Source organism: Tamandua tetradactyla, chromosome 5, assembly GCF_023851605.1.
Source record: "Tamandua tetradactyla isolate mTamTet1 chromosome 5, mTamTet1.pri, whole genome shotgun sequence".
NCBI lineage: Eukaryota > Metazoa > Chordata > Mammalia > Pilosa > Myrmecophagidae > Tamandua > Tamandua tetradactyla.
The window spans coordinates 66,968,226-66,992,408 of record NC_135331.1 but is presented as its reverse complement, the minus strand read 5'-3'; the positions used below and the strand labels follow the sequence as shown (position 1 = coordinate 66,992,408).

General features: G+C 37.3%; 3 protein-coding genes and 1 non-coding gene across 4 annotated transcripts in view; 2 read left to right on the top strand and 2 right to left on the bottom strand.

Moving 5' to 3' along the window:
* The window catches only part of LRRC34 (leucine rich repeat containing 34), a 32,276-nt gene extending 27,533 nt beyond the window's left edge, over positions 1–4,743 (top strand). Inside the window, exon 11 of the mRNA XM_077160990.1 lies at positions 3,852–4,743. Within this exon, the coding sequence (XP_077017105.1) occupies positions 3,852–3,869 (18 nt within the window). The 3' untranslated portion in view covers positions 3,870–4,743. The remainder of the gene's footprint in view (positions 1–3,851) is intronic.
* Positions 904–18,108, bottom strand: MYNN (myoneurin). The gene is made up of 8 exons (XM_077160982.1): positions 17,466–18,108; positions 16,365–16,661; positions 11,582–12,375; positions 10,147–10,306; positions 7,302–7,480; positions 6,334–6,417; positions 5,218–5,304; positions 904–2,521 (listed from the first exon to the last, which is right to left on the bottom strand). The coding sequence occupies exons 2-8, from the start codon at positions 16,628–16,630 to the stop codon at positions 2,259–2,261; spliced, it is 1,833 nt and encodes a 610-aa protein (XP_077017097.1). The 5' UTR covers positions 16,631–16,661; positions 17,466–18,108; the 3' UTR covers positions 904–2,258.
* A 462-nt stretch (positions 18,109–18,570) lies between these two features.
* TRNAV-AAC (transfer RNA valine (anticodon AAC)) lies at positions 18,571–18,643 on the bottom strand. Its single transcript has one exon. It is a non-coding gene; the product is annotated as a tRNA-Val (tRNA).
* A 1,334-nt stretch (positions 18,644–19,977) lies between these two features.
* ACTRT3 (actin related protein T3) lies at positions 19,978–23,773 on the top strand. Its single transcript, XM_077160994.1, has 2 exons — positions 19,978–20,296; positions 21,571–23,773. The coding sequence occupies exons 1-2, from the start codon at positions 20,097–20,099 to the stop codon at positions 22,487–22,489; spliced, it is 1,119 nt and encodes a 372-aa protein (XP_077017109.1). The 5' UTR covers positions 19,978–20,096; the 3' UTR covers positions 22,490–23,773.
* The last annotated feature ends 410 nt before the right edge of the window (positions 23,774–24,183 follow it).

The following is a 24,183-nucleotide window of genomic DNA, read 5'->3' as shown; positions in this document are numbered from 1 at the left end:
TAGAACTTTCTCAAAACGCTTACATTATAATAAATGCATTTAGTGAAAGATGAACTTTGGTCAAAAGATAATTATGGATGTGAGCATGATACCAGATACAACTAAAATATATGCATATTACGTAAAGAATAGCATATCGTTATGAGAATAACAACAAGAAGGGTTAATCGGTCCTCAAGCTTTCTTTACATATCATTCTAGAATAGCAAATGATAATGGTTCCTCAAGTCATGTGAATTTAAAATGAAGTTATTTTAGCTAAGAAGTAGATAATATGATGAAAAAAATACAAACAGCCTAATTCACTCTAATCCTATAAATATTATTTTATATTATTAATAATAATAAAGTTGAGGATTAATCTATGGAAAGGCAAAATATTAATTATCACTATATTAGAGCAAATTTGGTAACTAATGTCCTGGTATAATTATGATACTACTGTAACAGTTTTGAGAAAGAAATTTTGTTTTGTTAGATGCTTGGATTAGTTTAGATGTAAACATAACATCTCCATTTCAGCAGACTTCTTAAAAAAGCTATCTTTTAAGGTTCTTTAATTTCTTCACATTCCAATAAATTTCTACTGAATTTAAACCAGAATTGTAGTGCATTTTATACCTTTTTTTAATCATTTGTATTTAATCAAGTATATTAGGTTAATAAACATGTGTAATTAGATTTCTTAGATGAATAAATACTAAGTGATGTGTATTATGCAAAGGCAGTATTTCAAACTCATTCAATTAAATTAATTCCACTGGTGGCAAGTTATGTAAAAATGCTAAATGTGCTGTGAAATGGCGATGATTCTCTATAAAGTTTACAAGAATCTGTATTATGTCTCTACCTGGTTCCTAGGACTTGGACCCCAAACAGAAAAATTACAATGAAAAAAATCAATACGATAGAAAATACATTAACTTTATTATGGGTGTAGTTTAAAACCAGAGAACAAATAAGCTACAACTAAATGCATGGCAGAAATAAGAAATAATGTCATGATGGTGTCTGATCAGGAATATAGGAACTGACTTTGTGAGACTGATAATTTTATGTCCAGTGATCAGGCAGTGAAATAACCAATGAGAGGGAAAACAGAATGGGGAAGAATGGTAGAAAATGTTAGGATAATACTGATTTTCCACATTCATTAGGAGGGAAAGGATCACTGTGAAACTGACAACAATCAAATGCTGTAGTTTAATGTATAAAATTTTAAAACCCAAAGCTGATAGAAAACTCAAATATAAACTGTTTAATAAACTGGCTCAAAATGTTTTTATAATTGAAGTTAATTTCTTACTCTTTTTGTAATAAAATGTTATCAGATTCAGAAACCAAGTTATTTAGAGTATGCTTTAAGTTCGTATCTAGAAATGTTTTAGAATTTAATGTTCATTTTAAAAAGTGCATAACAGGCATGAGAGGCTTATCAAAAATTTTCAAAACTCAGTATATTTTTCTGATCTCCAGCAATTTGGAAACCCATTAAAATATAAAATTCTGAAGCTGCCTTTTGAAAGGATAAAAACACCAAATAAATATTTAAAATTAATTTTGAAAACATAGATTCAGTTAACTCAAGCCAAAAGTACTGAGCATTGATTTTTTCCAGAATACTAAGTTTCTAAATGAACAAAAATTTATATATAGTTTTCTAACTTCAGAGAAACATTTTTTGTTCATTAGAAAAGTTACCTCTAAAGGAATATATTAATAGAGAAATAGCATAATTTTTTTTAATGCCTAAATTTCTTAGGCAGAAATAAGAAATTTTATTCTTTCATCCCTACCCCCATTTATGTATTGAACTATGGGGCATATAAACAACCCTCTTCAGGGCTGATACTATCATGTATTTTGCTTAAATTTTGAGGGGAGAAAACTAAAAATCCCACAAGTCAAAGCCAAACTGATGGATTCTACTTCAGTAAATGAAGGGCAATTCTAAAATGCAAAATAAAAATCAAACTAAGGCCACTATGAAAGAAAATAAATTATCCACCCAAAATAGTTCTACCATAGTACAATCCATACCTAAAAAAGCTGTTTGTGTATAGTCTAGCCATAAAAGGTAAAAATCAAAACAAGCATTGCACAGTTATGATGCGGCATTAGTGCTTTTACTTCAGTGAATGAAAAATAATGGTCATGACTCAAATGAATGGTAATTTAATGTGAATATATTCACCTTACTAGAGATGTTTTATGTTTACTATCAGAGATGATTGAGAAAATTCATATTCCTCACAAAGTCAATATAACTGTTGTAAAAAAATCAACTGTGGATCTGAATACCCATTCACAGACGACCTTAACAGAGTATCTGATGCAGGAGACTGATTCTCTGGGACAGGCAGGAGCATGTGGTGGTCCTCACTTCCAAGTGGAAGAGCTAGTGGTAAAGTCATATCAGAAGGTTTCACATCCATAGTTTCTGATAAAGGACTTTTCTGAATGGAATCTTGTTCACTTAAAGTATGATCCTCTACACTGGAATCTAGAGTTTTCTCTGCACCTGAAGTAGAAAGGGGAAAAAAATTACACTATTTTTAATAAAACACACCAAAATCCCTGCTAAATACTCTATACTGTTCCCAGAACTTGCATTCTAACCTCCACACCTTTATGCATGCCGTTTCTTTTTTGCTGATTTACTTTCCTTATGATTTATAGAAATCCATTCTGGCTCTCAAGGATAGGTTGAAGCACCTGTTCCATTATAAATATGGACTCAATCATCCTAGAGAAGGGTGTCTTCATTTTATCACTCATTTGTCAATTTTTCACATACTGCCTTGTGACAGCAAAATCTTTTACTATTCAAAGGTGATGGTAGAGTTAAACAGAGAAGGTCAGGTTTAACAAATGCGTTAAACTGAATCATGATCCTGATTATTTCTTTTAGCCTCCAGTAACCTTAGAGCAGCTAGAAATAAAAACCTAAAATTGTAGAATTACAACCCAGACCAAACTCTGAAATCTGTTCTACAACTAATTATTGTGATGTACTTTGAAATGTATTGCTTTCATGTATGTATGTTATTTAAAGAGAAGGAAGAGTATAACAAGATAGGATTTAATAATGAGTATGACTGCTGCATCATTATATTGATATTTCTGTTGGTCTCCAGTGTCTTAAAGCAGCTAGAAGAAAAAATGAAAAATTGTGGATCTATAACCCATACCAAACTTTAAAATCTATTCGATAACTACATGTTAAAAGGTACTTGAAAATTTATTGCTTTTTTGTATATATATTTCACAAAAGAAATCAGGGAAAAAACCCAACAATGTTCTATAACAATGAATCAAAACTATAAAAAAAATATTTTACTACTATTCAACATTTTACCCAGGTATGCCTTGAATCCTCAGCTAGAATGCAAATCCCTTGAGGGTAAATGTCAAGTTATAATTCTTCAATTCCTTCAAAGTGCTTAACAAAGCTATACCTGTAATAAATACTCTATTTGATCTTTGTATTGATGAGTAGTCCATAATATTCTGTGAGTTCAAGTTCACTTGTTTCACAGGTGAGAAACTGTGCACTATTCAGGGAATAATTATAACTGATTAAACATTCATTTTTGCCTTTGTGCTTTCACCAGTTTTTAAAATGCTCTGTCACTCCAAAGTGTTGATATGATTTCAATCTCACTATTCTAGATAGACAGACAGAACTGCATATTTGCCTTTATAAAATTCTCTATATTCTTCCCCTCACTTTTTTTTTCCCACATAGGTAGACACTGGGGAATCGAATCTGGGTCTGTGACACAGCAGGTGAGAATTCTGCCACTGAGCCACTGTCATGCCACCCTATGAAATTCTCGTTATTCTTACAGGACTATGCCACAGTTTGACCATCTTACAAAACTATGCCACAGTTTGACCACCAGCCGAGAATACAGACAAAGCTGTACTTTCCAGGCTCAGTAACTCTCTTCACAATGTTCTCGCTCCCTGGAATGAACGCTCCTTTTACCATTCCATCCTCTGAACTGTTCTCCACACCTCATGTGCCCTCTAAAATTAAGTCTTTGCCAACACCCACCTCAGGAGGAATTAATCTTTTCATCAGCACACTTGTGTCTCCATTATGCCAATGTTGTAATTATAGTTATTAATTAGATTTCTGTTTGCCAACATCAGGTTTCAAGATCTTTGAGGGCAAGGACTATCCCTTGCTCAATTTCACATTCCCTGTGTAGTTACGTGTACTTTATTGCTATTTGATAAATGTTTGCTGAATTAATGACTCACTGCTGTTCTCAGATGTTTTTAACTTAATTCTTATGAGGAGCCTTTTATACACTAAAGGAGCCTAATCTTTTGTTTTTCCAATCATGACAGAACAGAATGATAAGCACAGGAAACATGGTGAGAATTCATTTTAAACCTGAGCCTTAAAATTTTGTAGTCTAGTGTGATTGTGAAAACCTTGTGTCTGATGCTCCTTTTATCTACCTTGTCAACAGACGAGTAGAACATATGGAATAAAAATAAATAATGGGGGAAACATATCTTAAAATAAATTTAGTTTGAAATGCTAGTGATCAATGAAAGGGAGGGGTAAGGGGTATGGAATGTATAAATTTTTTTCTGTTTTTGTTTTATTTCTTTTTCTGAATAGATGCAAATGTTTCAAGAAATGATCATGATGATGAATATGCAACTATGTGATGATATTGTGAATTACCGATTATATATGTAGAACAGAATGATCAAAATAAGAATGCGTTTGGTGTTTTTTTGGTATTTTAAAAAAATTTAAAAATAAATTTCCATTTTTATATATTATAACAATTTTGGACTACCTGTTTCCCTGTTTCCTCCTACACATTTCTGAGCTGGTGTTCATGATGCCTTTTTTATCACACTAATCACAGTAAATCCTGGGTACTCTATCTAGTACAGGGAACAGTGGTATATATTCATTCATTCTTTCCTGAAATGGTTCACAAATCAAGTTTTTGAAAGAGGCAATATTTTAAGTATTATTAGGAATTCAATAAGAAAAGGAATCTAGAATTGAAGTTCTTGTTTGCACATTATAAAGCTATTTTCCTCATATATGTCTCTTTAGTTAATTGAAATAGGTATCTGTTTTAACTGTTATAATGAGCACTTCAACCATTATAGTTTAAGAAACAGCATATTCTTTAAATTTAAGAGTATGAAATTAAAAACAAACAAACAAAAAACGTTTACCAGAGTGGACTTTCATTTTGTGCTTTTTTAAATTTTTAATATCTGTGTATGAATTTCCACACAATTCGCAGATAAATGGTCTTTCTCCTGAAAAACAAATTAAAAAGTTTAGATTTCTATATTTTAAAAATTGCTAGCCAAGATTAAAATATCAATGTTTATGACCACAATACAAAAACTATAATACTGTTTAAATCTGACTTCAAATTACCATTTTAATCATTTGCTTCTAAAACAGTGAAGTGAAAAAGTATATATAAATAGGAACTCCTTTGTTTTATATAGAGATCCCTATTTTGGGGAAAATTAAGTATTTTCAAAACAGAAATGTATCTGCAAATAAAAAAATAACTTCCTACTTTCGTTCTATCACATATTTGGTGAGTTCCAATTGAATGCCAGACCCTAGCTAGAGATATACCTGGTGGGAGGAGGGGAGCATAATTATGATTTCTGCTCTCAGGTAACTCTCAAAATACTGACAATAAAATGCTACAAAATTATTATTTTGAAATAAGAATTGCTCAATGCTTCATACTGTGAACTAAGGAAGAAGAGAATATTGAATTTGCCAATAATTTAGTAAACCTCTACTATAGTACTCAACTATTCTAAATATAAATTAAAAGGAATAATTTTTAAAAAGAAAATGAACATTACATTTTCAAGGTGGAGTTTTCTGTTTTTTTTTTGTATTTTTTACATTTAGTATTCTCTTCATACTATTTACAGACTACATTTTACATTAAACATGAAAATTTATTCCTAATACTTGTGTACTAACCACTATTTTATAAGAAAATCTGATGTTATCTTGGTATTCTCTGTTTCTTTTCATTTTGTGGTATATATGTACAATTTAATCCAAATCATTAACGAATACTGATTACCTGGCATATTTCTTGAAAAATCTACACAATTCTTGACCAAACTTAATTCACACTCCCAACAACTAAAAGAACAAAATAAGCAAATAAAAATTTGATATTTATACATCAAAATATTGCTATAGGTAGAGCATGACTAAATACCATATAGTCCATAATGGTTTAAAAGTCAAGGTTTACATAAAAAGAAATTAGAACAAAAAATAATACGTTCTCCCTAAACACAGACCTGTATGGGATCGAAAGTGTTTGTTGAGCTCTCCTGAGGAAATAAAACTTTTCCCACAAATACCACATATGTATGGTTTTTCACCTAGATGGAAAATAAAAGATAGCAAAGTGGTGTACAATACCAATATAAGATTTATCAGTTACAAATGATCTAAAGTAAGTTGTTCTAAAATGTTATTTAAATAAATCCCTCTTTCTATTGTACATTAGAGGTATTTTCAATCTAACAAATGAATATTAGTAATTATTCTATACTGTTCATGTAACCTGATGCTTTCCATATAATACAACTTTATTTCTGCAAATACTCTTCTAGAAAGATTTTCAAGTTGGGCAAGGAGTTTTATTTTTATATTATTAAAAAAAGTACATTCATCAATCTGTATTTCAGCTCTTGCTACCTACTATATTAAAAGGGAACAAAAGCATTTAGGAAAGATTCTATTAAAAAGTGTATCATACAAAAACTGAACTCTGTAAGTGAAATAGATCTATTTGTTTCTACTTTGCTTCTGAAGTACCTGTTCATAATATTTAATTTGCAAACCTCAGAATGTCTATAGTAGGAAAAAATATATAAAATCAATGTTCTAAACCAAAACCACCCTCACCCCTTAATTTCATTCCACAGTTCTATCCAAAGAAAATGAAGCTCAAGAGTCTAAGGAACTTTCTGAAGACATAAAACATGTCTCAATTCACATATATATACTGTCAAAATTAACTAATTTTAATGTATGTAAGCTATGTAATAAAAAATTTCACCATTTGAATTATTCTGAAAAATAAGTTAGCTTTAATATCAAATATTTATATGAAAATCATAAATATAGAAAGCTTCTAGAAGTACAAGTACAGAGATCCAACGACAAAGCCTACAATCTACTTGCTATAAAGATCTACTTTCTCTTTCTCTTGAGTCTACAACAACTTTCCTTCTTTTAAGCAGTTTGTGTCAACTCTTACCTGTATGTTTTCGAGAATGAGTGATAAGAGAACTAGAGACAGCAAATGCCTTCCCACAGGTATCACACACATAAGGCTTTTCTCCAGTATGCCTACGAACATGATAGGTCAATGTACTGGCCTGGGCAAACCTCTGTCCACATCTATCACAGACATATGGCTTCTCTCCACTATGCTTCCTATTAGTAAACAAAAACTAGGTTATTTGCTGGTAAGTAAAACAATTTGGGGCTCAATCTATATAGATAAGCCTTTTTAGTACAATTTTTCATATAGTATTTTATTTTATTTCATCTTGGATGAAATCTGTATTTACAATTGGCAGTTGTTTCATTGCTGTTTACTGTTCTGAGAGCAGTTCAAAAAATTCTGCCATCACCCTTTATATGGTTGTCAAGTGAGTCATTAATACTGCCCAACAATTGTTCTTGTTAGTCCATTCTCCTCCTACTCTGCTACTTATTCTTCAAACCTCCAACACGTCCTCAACCATCCTCACACTTAGCAATGTTCGTGCGTCCTACCTCAATGAGGAATATTTAAGCAATCAGAAGAAAATCCACCATCACAACTATCCACTTAACTGGCATCTGTACCTCTATAGCTTGTTTTCCTCTTGTTAATTATAAGGGTGACAGTTCATTTGAATCCAAATATTTGTACACTAGAGACCCTATCTCTGCCCTGTTTTTAACACATCTTAAAAACAAAAACAAACAAAAAACAACCACCCTTGACCCCACTTGCTCCTCCACTTCTTTGCTTTTATTTATTAAACATTTCTTCAGTCTCTAACTTTTCTACTTCCATGTCTTCTTACACCTATTTTAATTGGGTTTTTATCTCTACCCCTCAACTAACACTGCTTTTGTCAAGAGCACTGCTGAACTCTCACTTTATTAAATATGTTCAATTCTCAGTCATCATCTCCCTATCAGCAGAATTTGACACAGCTGATCACTTCCTTTGGGGATCTTTTTTCCTTCACGTTTGATTCTAGGATAGCCACTCTCCTGGCTTTCTTCCTATACTAGCTGCTCCTTCCCAGTTGCCTTTGCTGGTTCTCCTCCATCTGCCAGAACTTCTAAGGTTAGAATGCCTCAGTCCTTTGATCTCTTTTATATCTATATTCACTCCATTAGTGAACTCATCCAGTGTTGACTTTAAATACCATCTAATGCTGATAACTCCCAAATGTATTATCAGCAGCTCAAACCAGTCCCTTGAACTTCAGGCTTAGACAGCCAATTATCTATGGTACACTGCCAATCAGATGTTTAAAAGTCACCTCAAATTTAACATGTTGAGAACTGAACTCCTGATCTTTCCCTCTTAAACTCCCTCCTGATCTTTCCTGTTTAACCCACAAACTTTCATCTTAGTTAATGGCAGCAACATCTTTTCAAGTGCTCAGGACAAAAACATTGGAACCATCTGTGATTCTCTTTCGTTAACATCCCACAGCCAATCTTTCAACAAATTCTACTGGCTCTACCTTTAAAATATATTCAGAATTTAACTACCTTTTAACTCACTTCCTCCACTGCTACCACTCTGGCCTGAGTCATCATCACCTCTCACTTGGATTTTATCTATAGCTTCCTAAAATAGTTAACACTGTTGCCATTCTTGCAACTCTACAGTCTTTTCCTAATATAGAACCTGAGTAATTCTTTTAAAATGCAAGCAAGATCACATCATTCTATTCTCACAAGCAGTGCAGACAACCAAAGCTACAGGTTGAGCCCCCAATCTTGGGGTTTGTTCATATGAAACTTAACCCCACAAAGGATAGGACAAGCCTACTTAAAATTAGGCCTAAGAGCACCCCCAAGAGAACCTCTTTTGTTGCTCAGATGTGGCCTCTCTCTCTCTCCAGCCAAAACAAGCAAACTCCCTGCCCTCCCCCTGTCTATGGGGGACATGACTCCCAGGGGTGTGGATCTTCCTGGCAAAGTGGGACAGAAATCCTAGAATGAGCTGAGACTCAGCATCAAGGATTGAGAAAACCTTCTGGACCAAAAGGGGGAAGAATGAAATGAGACAAAGTGTCAATGGCTGAGAGATTCCAAACAGAGTTGAGAGGTTATCCTGGAGGTTATTCTTATGCATTAAGTAGATATCATCTTGTTATTCAAGATGTAATGGAGAGGCTGGAGGGAACTGGGTGAAAATGTAGAGCTGTGTTCCAGTAGCCATGTTTCTTGAAGATGATTGTATAATGATATAGCTTTCACAATGTGACTGTGTGATTGTGAAAACCCTGTGTCTGATACTCCTTTTATCTACCTTATCAACAGACGAGTAAAACACATGGAATAAAAATAAATAATAGGGGAACAAATGTTAAATTTAGATTGAAATGCTAGTGATCAATGAAAGGGAGGGGTAAGGGGTATGGAATGTATGATTTTTTTTTCTGTTGTCTTTTTTTCTTTTTCTGAATTGATTTAAATGTTCTAAGAAATGATCATGATGATGAATATGCAACTATGTGATGATATTGTGAATTACTGATTATATATGTAGAACAGAAAAAAAAAGTAGATCACATCATTCATCTCTCATCCGAAGAGTAAAAAAGCTTTATAATGGCTTAGAAAAACTTATACCATCTGGATGCCCTATCATTGTTTTGTTCTTATTTCCTAGTATTTTCCTCCCTCCTCACTCATTTCCCTCTAACCACCATGGTTTCCTTGTGGTTCCTTGAATATGCTAAGAATATCCTTAGGTAGAACCACAATTAGACCTCTAACGTCCTGAATTGCAATTCATGTAGTCTATTCATAGGACTATGATGAATGATGGACTAAAGATCAAACAACTCTTTTAATTATTTTACCTTGCATGAATCTTGAGATTGCTAGAAGTTGCAAATTGTAAATTGCATACATCACATTTATAGGGTTTTTCCTCACCATGATGCATGCGACTATGGAAGACTAGCTGGCATTTCTGAGCAAATCCTTTATCACATAATTCACATTTGTATGGCTTCTCACCTAAAGGAATAAGTAAATCACATTTGTATTTAGAAGGAAATATTCTCTTTTAGTTGCTTCAGCTATATAAACTTTTAAGAGTTCATCAGTGGTTTTAGTTTTGGTATTCAGAAAATGTTAACTGCTAAAAGTAAACACAAATAGATTTCTAGATCCACTACTGAAAACACCAAAAGGGTTAAAAGAAATTTGTGTTTCTCAATTCATAATAATGAAAATCAATCAATAAGAGAAATACATATTGCTTTTTAAAAAGCACAACTCTAAGTGTACCAGTGGGTGCTCACACTTTACCATCAGAAAGAAAACATACAAAATAAAGGTAAATGTAAAGGCCGAGGAAATAAAGTACATATAATTCTAAGAAACATAGTCAGAAGTTGACAAAGTCTAGAACGCAGGTAGTAAATGTTTTGGCAGAATATCAGAAGTAGACTGAACTGTAATTTTTATCAGTTTTAATATCTTTGTCTTTGTTAAATAGTTAGAAGCTATCAAGTTTATTATTACTTTAACTGTGAGGGAAATGGTATAAAGAGCTCATGCATTCGGACTTCTGGGCATCAGTTATAATAAAACAAGTAGCCATTAAATATTTTGTTATTATAAAATTAGGAAAGCTGGTATTTGACTAATTGACTTACTTACCTAGAAAAGTTATTATTATACTAAATGGTATTACAGATTTGTATATGCTTTGCAAAAGATGAAGCAGTACACAAAGGTAGGATGATAGAGGAACAAAAACACACACTGAAATCAATCTCAATTAATTGAAACTGCTCAACTCTCAAGGTCGGGATTTCTTCACTTCTAAAAAACAGTAATGATTATAGTGATCGCTTTTTCATTTTCTTCACATTGTCTTGGGTATTTTCCAATTTCTTTGCATTTTTTGTATAAACCACCATTGACTGAATACTTTGGATGGGTGATTTGGTGTGTGAATACATCTCAATAAAATTGGAAAAAACATACATACTTGGTTACAATGACAAAGAACTTTCAACAGTCAAACATGCTAAATACTTTTATAAATATAAGAACATACCAAATTTTAGTCACAGTAGTCAACAATTGCTATCCTTATATACTCTCTATAAAACATTTATTTATTTATTTATTTATATTTTTTGGCATGGGCAGGCTCTAGGAATGGAACCCAGGTCTCTGGCATGCCAAGCAAGAATTCTGCCACTGAGCCACCACTGCACTGCCCAAAACATATTTTAATCAGTATAAAAGCAGTTATATATCCCCACACACCGGTCTTACCTGTATGCGTTCTTACATGTGTTTTCAACTGGTTACACTGAGTAAATGCCTTTCCACACAAGTGGCAGACGTAAGGTTTGACTCCTTTATGTATTCTCATGTGCCTTCTCAAGCTGCTAGCTTCTGAAAACACTTTGCCACATGTGTTACACATTGGCTTGGCCTTGGAATACCTCTGATCCAGCTCTTCCCCAGAGCTTTCTAGCTCATAAGGATTCTTCATACCGGCTATATTAGACATAGAGTGTTCTTTCAGAGCACAATTTGGCTGTGATTTCCCACGTTTCCGTTTCACTGTGACAGTTTGCACAATATCTTGTGCTGGAAAAGTATTTTCTACAACTGATGTCAATTCGAGTTCTGAATTATCATTTCTTTGTGCAACTTGTTCCATTATGGGTGTGGATAATTTATTTGCATCCAGGAATAATTCAACAGACGCATTCTCTAAAATGTCACTGGGATATTGCACTGTTTTATTCTGCCCTGTTTTGGGGGAGTTGAAAGCTTTCTTCTTCTTTTTAGTTTGAGACGACTTTTTTGCTAAAGCTCCTTGTTTAGGATTTGCCTGAACTAAATCTGTAGAAACTTCTGATTTCTCCCGATTGTTATAATCTCGTAGAGTAAGGAGACAAGTCTGTTGGTTCAACTCAATGTTTCCAGTAATACTAGATATCTCTGTAGAAGAGGGATTAGCAATAAAAGCAAAATCTTCCATCTTTATTTTACATTTAGTGACCACCTCTTCCACTTTGAGATAGTCAGCAGCCTGATGAATTTCTTTAACATTCCAACTGTAAGGAAACAAGGCTAAATGACAATATTCTGATCAAGAAAAACTGCTTTTGAAACAGAATTGCACATATATTTCAATGTCTTTTAAAGAACTGTAATGAAATAGAATACTGAAAAAGGCATAACTAATGAGAATTAACAAATGAACAAAATTAATTCATTCCAATAATGTTCAGGTAAAACTTTCCCATTAAATAGAACTAAAAAAGATGAAAAATAATGACTATGAACCACTACATAAAAACAAAAAGTTAAATTTTCTGGCTGTTTTAACACTTGAAACATGAAAATAGCTGTCGGCGACAACTACTTCCTCCCATTCATCCCCTGGCCTCTTTAGACAACAACCAACTTTTAGGGATTGACAGAGGAAGACTCTAATAAAAGTTTATTATTTCCTTCTTCTGGTCCCTGGCGGGGGATTTTAATTGTGCTTCTCAAAGCTTAAGATTCCTGTAAATCACCGAGGGATCTTGTTAAAATAAGATTTTGATTCAGTAGGTCTGTAGCAGGGCCTGAGATTGTGATTTTCAAATATATTCCCTGGAGATGTTGATGCTACTGGTCCATGGAACAAGGTTTTCAAATATACTAAGCTCTTTAGTGTCCTCCCACTTTTTTTGTGATACTGAACACAAGTGAGCTGGAGACAAATTGTTATAGCAGAGTTTTTTTATGCAGAAAGATTTAAGTTACCTTGTTCAACATCCCAGTCAATATTTACTGAGCAACTACCATGTGTAGTACCGAGAGGGCTATTAAGAAATACAAAATAGTCCTTGCCTTTCCAAAGTTTAGACAGTAGTAAAAGGTGGCTTGATGAGTCTAATACTGGCTCTGGCATTAATGCCTGAATTAAATAGGGTAGTTACTATCTTTGGGGACTCCAATTTCCTTGGCTATGAAATCAGAAAATTGGTTAGTATTACAATAAAAATGTGACCCTTTAGTCACAAACAGGACACAGAAGGATATACATATATCTTCAAATAATCTCCCTACTTGCCTCCTTTTACAAATATTGTTTATTTCTTCAGGAAAAAAAAATCTCTTTCCTATTTTCCTTTTTCATTACATATATGAACCAAAAAAAAAGGGTCTTAATAATACCTGATAACATACTATAGTTCTGGCATGGGCAGGCTCCAGGAATCTGGCATGGCAGGCAGGAATTCTGCCACTGAGCTACCATTGCACCGCCCAATATATTTTGCTTTTTTTTTTTTTTTTTAAAAAAAGGGCTTAAAATTTGAAACAATTAAAAAGAATTAGTATTATAAACCTCTAAAGTTCTTTGAAAGTATATTACACCACAACGTATCTCTATGTATTTCCTCATCATCTTCTAATTAAATTTGCTTTTCCTCAAGTGCCAACTGTATGCTTCGTTTTACTTAATTTAGCATCAAAATGACTTTTTAAAAAATAGCCTTTTATCACAAACTGTTTTTCAGCTCATTACAAATTAAGCAGATTTATGTGTTAGTTTAGAAACCTAACAACCACTTTTTAGAATATTTTATTTTCTGGGAAAATCTATCCCAAGTTCCCAAATATACTTCAAATAAACTTTTGGAACACAACCTGAAAATTGGGTCTTTTCTCCTAGATAAGAAACCATTACCAAACATATTCTTTACTTATGGCATTTGACTATAATTTTGGAATATATGATGAGAGGTCTTTGTCAATAAGTCAAGTGTTTATTTGAAAAGAAACGGCACAAATGCCCCAAATATAAAAACAATCTTAATCATCTTTTATACAAAATGCTTTCTGCATTATATAGCATTACCCTCGAAAAACACTGTTACGTTACATTCTTAATCATTTTTATTGGTTTTGTTACACGATCTATTACAAAATACAATGAATGTCAGATACCAACTAGAATGAAAATCAAATATACTCTACCACCTACTATGCTTACTGAAACAGATATCTTGATCTCAAACTATAATTGTATTTAGTGCACCAGCCAAGAGAATACAAGGTCAGGTAGCCTTTAAGACCAATAAAAGCTAGCATTAAGTCACACAAATTGTTCAGTACCGAAACAGTATTCAATTTATCTGTCAGAGATATCCTATAATCTCAGTCACAGTTAAGAAAACCAATCAGTATTTGTTTACCTCAATAACCAATCTTCTGCTTTTGTTTACAAACTATGTTACAATGTTTGCAAACTTGCTTTCATTTTTTGAACAGTCACAAGGACAATTTATAATAATACACCTGATAATATTGTCAGGTATATGGCTAAATGCTTTACATCATAAGCTCATTTAATTCTTAGGACATGCCTATGAAGTCTATTATAGATTCCATTTTAAATACAAATGAAAAACCAGAGGTTCAAAGAAATTAAGTAACTTGTCCAAGATCAAAGAGTACTGGAACTAAGATCTGACTTACGCAATCTGGCTGTTAAGCTCATTTAATTCTCTACTATTCTGCCTGTTTTCTTAATCACTAAGCTGTACAGCCTTTCCATTTTGGTATAAGTTTTCTCTTGCAATTCTGGCTGGACTTGAACAATTAGCACCCCAGAACAGGAAGGGTATTAAGCAAAACACAGTGAACAAAACATCTGGCTCCTCTTCACATTTGTTCTTTGCATGAAGGTTCAAAGAAAGGTACTCTGCAGTGTACTCAAATCAATTCAATGACATTTATCCTGACATAGAACTGAGAAAGAGAATCCACTAAATTGAAGTCTAACTGTATAGTCAACTATTAAGTAAATTTAAATAATTTGTCATATGAAATTAATCTAAGACCCTGCTCTGTTCCTTTAATCACCTTTAACAGAACTGACTCATGTAAAGATTTCATTATACCAATATTATTTTTTAAAATTCCAAAATAGTATGAATGCTTCCTTTTCAAAAAGATTAAGCAGTATCCTGATTAGAGGTTTACTTTAAAGTACATTTCCATGATAAAGTGAGGATTTTTTGCTTGGTGTGTAAAGGCATTTTTCTACAGAGATTATCTGGAAAAGTGTGAAAGAATATGTAATAAAATGTTAATGGTTCAGATTTTTTTGTTGTATGCTTTTTTTCCCCCAATTTTTCTCCCAAAAATGTGAAGTTGATGGGGGAGGAGAGGATACAGAAAAGAAAATAAAGGAAGAAAACTAATATTCACCGGGAGGTGGGCCTTCAAGTGAACTTTTATTTAATCTTCACAGGTGTTATCATCTCATTTTTACAATTGGGGAAACTGAGGCCTAGGGAAGGTGCATCATGGTCATGGAGATACAGTAACTAGCATGCAAGACCTAATTTTCTTAAGCAGTGGTACAGATAGCTTTATATAGGTAATAGAAGTTACTGCCATTTATACTCCAATGACGCTGTTTTCAAGAATCAAGATCAGGAAGACTTCCTACATGTTACTATTTATGGCTGAATATGAGAACATCCTTAAATGAGCACAGTTCTTCCTTCCTTCTCCAACTACACTCCCATCCTCATCCCAACCATTTTAAGAGGTAAGGGATAGAGAGTTAAGGAAAGAAATAAGACCAGAAGTTTATAAAGACCAAGTAGCAATGGGATACTGGAACTCAGAATTTATTGTTTGATCTTCAAGTTTACATAAATAAAACGACACTTTGTTTCAGCAGATAAATGAAATGTGTCAGAAGCAAAGGTTTTTTTTTTTGTTTTTTTTTTTGGCATGGGCAGGCACTGGGAATCGAACCCGGGTCTCCAGCAGCGCAGGCGAGAACTCTGCCTGCTAAGCCACCACGACCTGCCCAGAAACAAAGTTTTAATCTTATTTAATCTCATTATTTTTGTATTTATGAAATGTTATGTACTTTTTCTATTCCAAGTCAATTATAGTAACTTCGTTGTTAAAAATACAAAAACTATGCACATCAATATTTGAAGACTCTGAGTTCAGTGACTGAATGGAATAAATACAAATCTGCTCTAACTCTGACAAATTTTTATAACTGAAAATAAAATGTGTACTTTACCTGTCAAGGTTTAAAGTTCCTGTGTATATAAACTCCAACAGTTTCTGAAATCCATCAGCTTTCACCTGACTTTGATCAAGAAACACATTGTTCTCCGAAGTGTTTCTGTAGATCGCACCAAAATACTCACTAAATGAGGCAAGCACATTTCTATGTGCCTTAAACTGGAACTCTCCAATCACTATGGTGCAGTCACAAAGAAAACCTGCTTCCCGTTGTTTATTCAGTCTCTCTAAAAGGTGCTCACAGTGGTGGGAATACTGCATTTTTATATCAGAATATAATTTTATTCTTGTTCTAAAAGTCAAAAAAGAAATATGAAATCAGTAAACATTAGTTTTCATCAAACATTTCACTCAAGAAATGGTGAGGGAAAACGGAACAGAGGAGACATTGTGAGTAAGAATAGAGTCAGCTTTTATTTTATCTTCATAGAAATCTATATCAAACAGACACATTTTAAAAGGTTGAAGGGATAATCTTTCTGTTTCATCCTGGCAAACTAAACATTCTTTGGACACATAAAAAAAAAAAATGGTGATAACTAAAAACACTTTCGCAAGCTAGGGGAAAAAAACAGCGCAAAATTTCACGCTTGCATCAGTTGAACCCTCGACTCTTTCAACTTCAGTAGGCATATATTAGGAAAAAAATTAACAAACCAACTAAGAGATTATTCTTTAAAGACATGATTTAAGGACGGGGTACCGGATTTTATAAATTGCTTTCAAATCACCGAAACCTGTTAGCTTCCGCGGCGTACACACAGCCGACCTAAAACGAGTACCCAGGCGGCAGAGAAGGCGTGGGGCCACCGGTTGTCAACGCGTCTGTCACTCGCCCCTAGGAGGCCACACCCCCTCTCCTCGCAGCAGGAGCGGTGACAACCAAAACCGGTCCCGCCCCGGCTTCTGTCACCTTGCCCTCGGCTCAGCTCCCACTCCCGCGAACTCCCACAGTAGAGGTTGTGGCCAAGGCCAAGCTTTCCATATCAACACCTTCGCCCCGACCCGCGCTCGAACGCCGAGGCACCTGGCCTCCCATGGCCCGGGGTCCCGAGAAAGTGGGAACGGCGGGCTTAGGGGTGAAGACAGAACTCACCGATAGCAACCAAGGGGGAGCACTTTCTTCACTCTCTCTCCGCCATCTTGAGAGGACGTCACGGCGCCACGCTCCACCTCCCCCTTCTTCCTCCACGCAGCGTCACGTCCGGCTCCGGGCAGTCCATGGCAACGTGGGACTCAAAGGAACAGTGCAGGCCCGACGCTAGCCAGTGCCGGGCGGGGGGGAATCCCTGAAATCCCACACCCCAGCAGGCCCGGGGAATCCCACAGATCAACAGGCGTCATGAATACAAGAACTCAGGACTCGATCGCAGCACCCCGCCAACCTCTCATATTCTGAGCCTTCGGGTCGGCCTGGGTTCTGGGCGGAGAAATGGCTGACAGCACCGCGGGACCCAGCCAGCAGCCGAATTGTGCACTGCATGCTGGGGCTTGTAGTTGCTTGTCCGGTCCCTTCCCGTCCTCGGGGTCCCATGAGTGGAAACAGCTGCTCTGTGTTCTTTTGGGCTCTAGTCCGTAGGAGATTTTGGAGCCGATCACCATTTTACCATTTGCGTACCCGAAAATTCTTGGGACCCCCCCTGAGTTTCCTGCATCACCCAACTGTAGCCCAGTTTCTAGGATACCCTTACCTGGTGGTCGTAGGAGTCCGAGATGCGCGAGAGCTAAGTAGTTGGTTACACTGGGCATGCGCAACCTTAGAGGAAGGTGGGCTTTATACCGGAAAGGGTTTTCCTGTGTCTGGACAAGAAAAATGTTAATGCAATGAATAACATTGAATTCAAATTTTGTATTGTGAAAGCAAAAGATTTTAATTATCTCCCGAATATACAAAAGGAATAGAAACGGAAAGATAAGTCATGTTGAAATGTCAGGGGGAATTCATCCCTAGGAACCAAGGGCAGCATAATTCTCAGAAAACTAAATCTATTTCATCTTACTTCCTGGGTTCCATATTATTTTTTCAGTTTTGGATTGCACTTCGAAATCACTTTTTCAAAACCTGGACTTATCCTTCCATGTGACAAGTGTAAAATAATATTTAGTGAAGGAATAAAATGATCTGCACGTTGCTACCAAGGTTCTGTGTTTTAAAAGCGAGTATTGTAGGATCCCGTTTGAAGTAATCTGAAGAAAAAGGTTGTTTCCGCCCGGTTTCGAACCGGGGACCTTTCGCGTGTTAGGCGAACGTGATAACCACTACACTACGGAAACTTGACTTGTAACAGGGGCTCAAAAAGCCCCTGATACTGATGTGACAGCATACAGTTCACAAAAATTCAGCCGAAACAATAACTTGTAACAGGAAAAACAATTGGAAAAGAAAAAAAAAAATCGTATACCGCATTGTGGGTGCTGAAAGTATTTCAAAAGTTTGAATTTGTGTGCATTCTTTTTCAAAGTCCCTAGGTACCGCTGAGAAACCAAGCTCCCTCTAAATGGCCTTCCTTTGGGTGCACCCCCTTCTTCTCCGAGAAAGGATTTTCTTACACAACTTTACCAGGTCCTGTGGGAATCCAGGGCGAGTTGCCGAGCGTCGGGGAGCGGGGAAGGGGCGGCGGCCCGCGGTCCCGGACCAGGCGGAGTACAGCAGCAAGCGCCGCTGTTGGCTTTTAGCTGGCGAGAAAGCGCTCTTTTCCAGCCTCTAGCGTAAGAACGTGTAAAGCTTTTGAATTTCCTCCTTTTGCTTCTTTAAACAGAGGTTCTAATTTGTGTAGTTGTTTTAAAATCCTCTACAGGATGTGCAAGATGGAGTAGGGAAAAACAAAACAAAAAAACCAGACACAAAAGATGCAGTTTTTGTAACGCAATATATTTAAATTTTTCTAAACTTAAGACGTTATATGACATAACGAATCTCACTTTTCCTCTCACGCCTAATAAATCAACACTACAAAATAGGAATAAGTTTCCAGATTGCAGCGGTGAGTAAACAGCAAGACTGCTAGAAGAATGTGAGGTGCTACCATTTGGGTTTTTATTGGGTACATCTTTAAAAACAAAACAGGAAGGAAACACGGGAAAGAAGGCATGGCCCAGTGTACAGAAGCAATGGCAGGATTTAAAACTCATTTTAAATCCTAGCATTTCCCCCCCTTTTCAGAAATTGATAAGCCTTTCAGAGGGGAAGGCAGTGCCTCCGCCCTTTGGGCAGCTTCCCGCCCAACACTCGCCCCTTTAGTCTCCAGAGCGCATTTGGAGCTTCCCGCAGGTCGGGTCGGGACAACCGCAGCAACACCTCACCGGCCTGAGGAGATAGTGCTGTCTTCGCAGCTCCTGGGGAAGCTAGGGCAATGGACTTGTGCAGGGCTAGTTTGTCTCTCTCTTTGTGTACGTGGGGGGGGGGGGGGGGGGGGGGGGAGGGGGGGGGCGGGGGGGGAAGGGTTCCCGTTTCCCGCGGGAGCCCAGCGGACTCAAGAGGCCATCGCCGCAGGCCCTCCTGGGCTCTGGGGCGTCCGGGGAGCGGTGGGGCCCGCTCCCTCCCCGCGCCCACCCGCACCAGCCGGCGCAGCCTGGGGCAGCTCCCCGCGGCCTCTGTGACGCCCGGTTCTACGCCGCCGCCCCCCGCACAACACTGGGACCGGGAACCGCGGCCCATTGTGCCCTCGGGTTGCAGCCCCGAGTCTGGTCAGCTGGGGAGGCGCGGGGACCCGCCGCGACGGCGGGCATGAACTTCTACCAGCTACCGGTGGTGATCGACAACGGCTCCGGAGTGATCAAGGCGGGCCTGGCGGGGTGTCGAGAGCCCCGCTTTGTCTACCCGAACATTACTGGCCGCGTCAAGAACCAAACCTGGGCGGCCGATGGCTTGCAGGAGCTGTACGTGGGCGACCAGGCGCAGGAGAGGCGCGGCTCCCTGTCCATCAGGTGCCGCCTTTTCCGCTCAGGGCCGGCCCGGCTGGGCGGGAGACTAGAGGTCGACGTGGCCGGCCTGGGGCGGGGTGGCGGGGAGAGGGAATGAGAGCCACGATGAAGGGTGCGAGAGTGAAATGTCGACGGTGATGGGTGCGAGAGTGAAACGTCGAAGATGTGAGGGACAGGAAAGCCTCTGCCAGCGGGCTTTATTGCAAAGGGGTGGGCCACAGATCTCCAAGGGTACCAAGCATCTAAAGAGTGACTATTACATGCTCCCTGTATCTATATAGATGTGTGCAAACGTATACAAGTTGGCGCTCATAAAATCCAAGTTCGATTATGAATGTTTCTTAATTCATGGTACCTTTGTCATTACGGTTATTTCGTTCAATTAACTGATACTGAAAACTATTTCTGCGGGACACAGAGAGATGATAGGATGATATAGCAAATGTAATAAATGTTAAAAGCTCATAAATCTGGGTTATCCGGGTGGGGGTATATTGGAATTCTCTGTATTTTTGGAACTTTCTTGTAAGTTTGAAATAATTTCAAAATAGTTAAAAATAAATAAATTTAAGTTGAATTATTGATATTTTCACAAGCAATGTGGACAACCGAAGTTATAGGCTAAGCCCACAATCTTGGGGTTTGTTCATATGAAACTTAACCCCACTAAGGATAGGTCAAGCCTACTTAAAATTAGGCCTAAGAGTCACCCCCAAGAGAACCTCTTTCATTGCTCAGATGTGGCTTCTCTCCCCAGCCAACACAAGCAAACTCACTGTCTTCCCCCTGTCTACGTGGGACTTGACTCCCAGGGGTGTGGACCTTCCTGGCAATGTGGGATAGAAATCCCAGAATGAGCTGAGACTCGGCATCAAGGGATTGAGAAAACCTGACCTATCCACACAGATGGGCCCATTCTTTCCTCTTTACACACACACACGCGCGCGCACACACACACACACACACAGAGGTATATTTTTTAAAAATGCACTACATCTATTATACTATTATATGGGGATTTCCAACTTTATTTTTTCAAGTCACAAAGGGTCTCCCAAATGGAAGACAACATGGAAAAGCAACAAAAATTGCAGAAAGCAGATAGCTGTGCTAATTTTTGCTGACAGTTGCCTTCCCTGAGAGTGAAGTCACTATCCATAATGGTAGTGACTATCCATAAGGAATACTGGTATTAATATGAGAATTAACCCAGCTTTGAGGAGAGTATAAACCTGAAAAACAAAAAGCTGCCACTTACCTTATTACTTTCCCTACAGCTACCCAGTGGAACGTGGTCTCATCACTTCCTGGGGGGACATGGAGCTCATGTGGAAGCATGTCTATGAACATAGCCTGAAGCTCAAGCCCTGCGATGGTCCCGTCTTGATTACAGAACCGGCACTGAACCCACTGGTCAGCCGGCAACGGGTCATTGAGGTGTTTTTTGAGCACCTGGAGGTTCCTGCCTTCTATATGTCTATCCAGGGTGTGCTGGCACTCTTTGCTGCTGGTTTCACAACTGGTTTTGTGCTGAATTCAGGTGCCGGGGTTACCCAGTGTGTGCCCATCTTTGAGGGTTACTGTCTGCCTCATGGTGTCCAGCAGCTGGATCTGGCCGGCCTTGACCTCACCAACTACCTCATGATGCTGTTGAAGGACCATGGTATAATGCTGCTCAGTGCTTCAGACAGAAAGACTGTCGCAGACATTAAGGAAAGTTGTTGTTATGTGGCGATGAACTATGATGAGGAAATGGCCAAGAAAACCGATCTTCTGGAGAAAGTTTACGAACTGCCTGACGGGAAGACCATCAGACTCCATGATCAGCTCTTTCGTTGTCCCGAGGCCCTCTTTTCTCCACATCTCATGAACCTGGAGGCCCCTGGCATTGATAAGATGTGCTTCAGCAGCATAATGAAATGTGATGTGGATCTGAGGAATTCCTTCTTCTCCAATATTATTCTTTCTGGGGGATCAACCTCTTTCCCTGGATTAGACAAACGGCTAGTTAAGGATATAGTAAAGGTGGTGCCTGCCAACACCCCTGTGCAGGTTACAGCTCCCCCAGAAAGGAAAATATCAGTGTGGATGGGAGGGTCCATTCTTGCATCCCTATCTGCCTTCCAAGACATGTGGATCACTGCTGCAGAATTTAAAGAAGTTGGACCCAACATAGTGCACCAAAGATGTTTCTGAAATACAGATAAAATGGTTAGAGGAAAACGTTTTGAGTATATGTGACAAAGAGAAAACTTTGGATATAACATGATTCTGGGAAACCAGAAAATTTGTCAGTGATTGGGATGCCCACGTGTCTGTTGGCTTTCTATAATGGTGAAGCAATCAAACCACAGATGTTTATTGAGCAGAACCAAGTTAAATGCCAAAGGAAACACTATGCTTGACCTTAGAGAGTTTACATTTCCCTTGAGGAGAGAGCAATTTATGGTAAGATATGATATGTGCCAGATAAGTATTGAAGTTTAGGAAAAGAAGATTGCTGTGGTAAGGAAAGATTTCATGGAGAAGGTATGCTATCATGGAGGGGTGTTGTTAGGATAGGTGAGGAAAATAAGGGCAAATGGAATGGAATGATCAAGGGGCTAGAGATGAGAATAAATTATATTTAGGGCATGCTTAGTAGACTGATTTTGTTAAAAGAGTTCATGAGGAAGAGTAAACTATGTCTAGGAAGGTAGATCAAGGCCAGGGAATAAAAGGCTTTAAGTGTGAAAGGGAAAGGGAAGCACTGAGATTTAAAAGCAGGAGACATAAGGGAAATATATTAAAATGAATGTAAAATGAATGTAGTGGTAGTTTGCATGATAAATTAGCCTGAAGTCAATGATCAGTTAGGAAGCTATTAGCCAAGATATAAAGTAGTCAAGTTCCGTATTCAAGATTATAGGCAATAGGTATTAAAAAGAAGTTTATGAAAAACTGATAAGGCTTGGGGACTAATTACATGTAAATGAAGGGGAAAGAGTAGTCTGAGATGACCTGGGTAGCTGGGAGAATGGTGGCAGTATTGACACATAACACAAAGCATCTAGTAACTACTCTGTGCACTCTGCTAAGGGTGATGAGTTCTAAGTCAGAAGTTAGATCCTGTCCTAAGAAGGCATCAGGTTAGTAGAAGAGGTGACATTCACATCTAGAATATAATAATGCAAGGTAGAAAATGATTTAATTTCTTAAAAGAAGTATAAAATGCTCTGGGAATTCACAGAAGGGAAATTACCATTCGAATAGCTCAAGTAAGACTTCCTGGTAGATTTGGCTTTGGGGCTGGGTCTGAGTGACAGGTGGAATTTAAACCTAATGGAGTGACCTTCCCCTCTTTATTGAGGAACAAATGCAGGTTTAGGTACAGACCCTGCCACTTACCAGCTATATGACTTTAGCAAGTTGTTTAAGCATTTTGATGATGAATTTTCTCATCAGTAAAATGGGAATGATAATTGCTGTTCTGTCTCATGGGTCATTGTGAAGTCAAGTGAAATAATGTCCCTAAGGGCCCTTTTAAAGTATAATAAAGTGTTATTTTTTGCTTATAGAATTATAGAATTTACATGCCCAGTTCAGATGCCACTTCCTCCATGGAGTCAATGTGTTTTTGGCACATTATATTATTTGTATTCTATTAACCACTTAATTCACGCAGCCTTAGCTTTCTCCCTTACTACATATAAGTTCTTAGGAAACAGGAATTATACGCTTTTCCTTTTCATCTCTGTCCCCTTTCCTCATGTCTTGCCTGGTGCCCTCCAAGTAGGTATACAGGCATATAGAATTGACCAGAAGAACATTTCCTGCAGAGGGATTAGTTGGGCAAAGACACCAAGGTGTAAAAATGATGGATACATACATGGAGCAGTAAGGAACTCGGT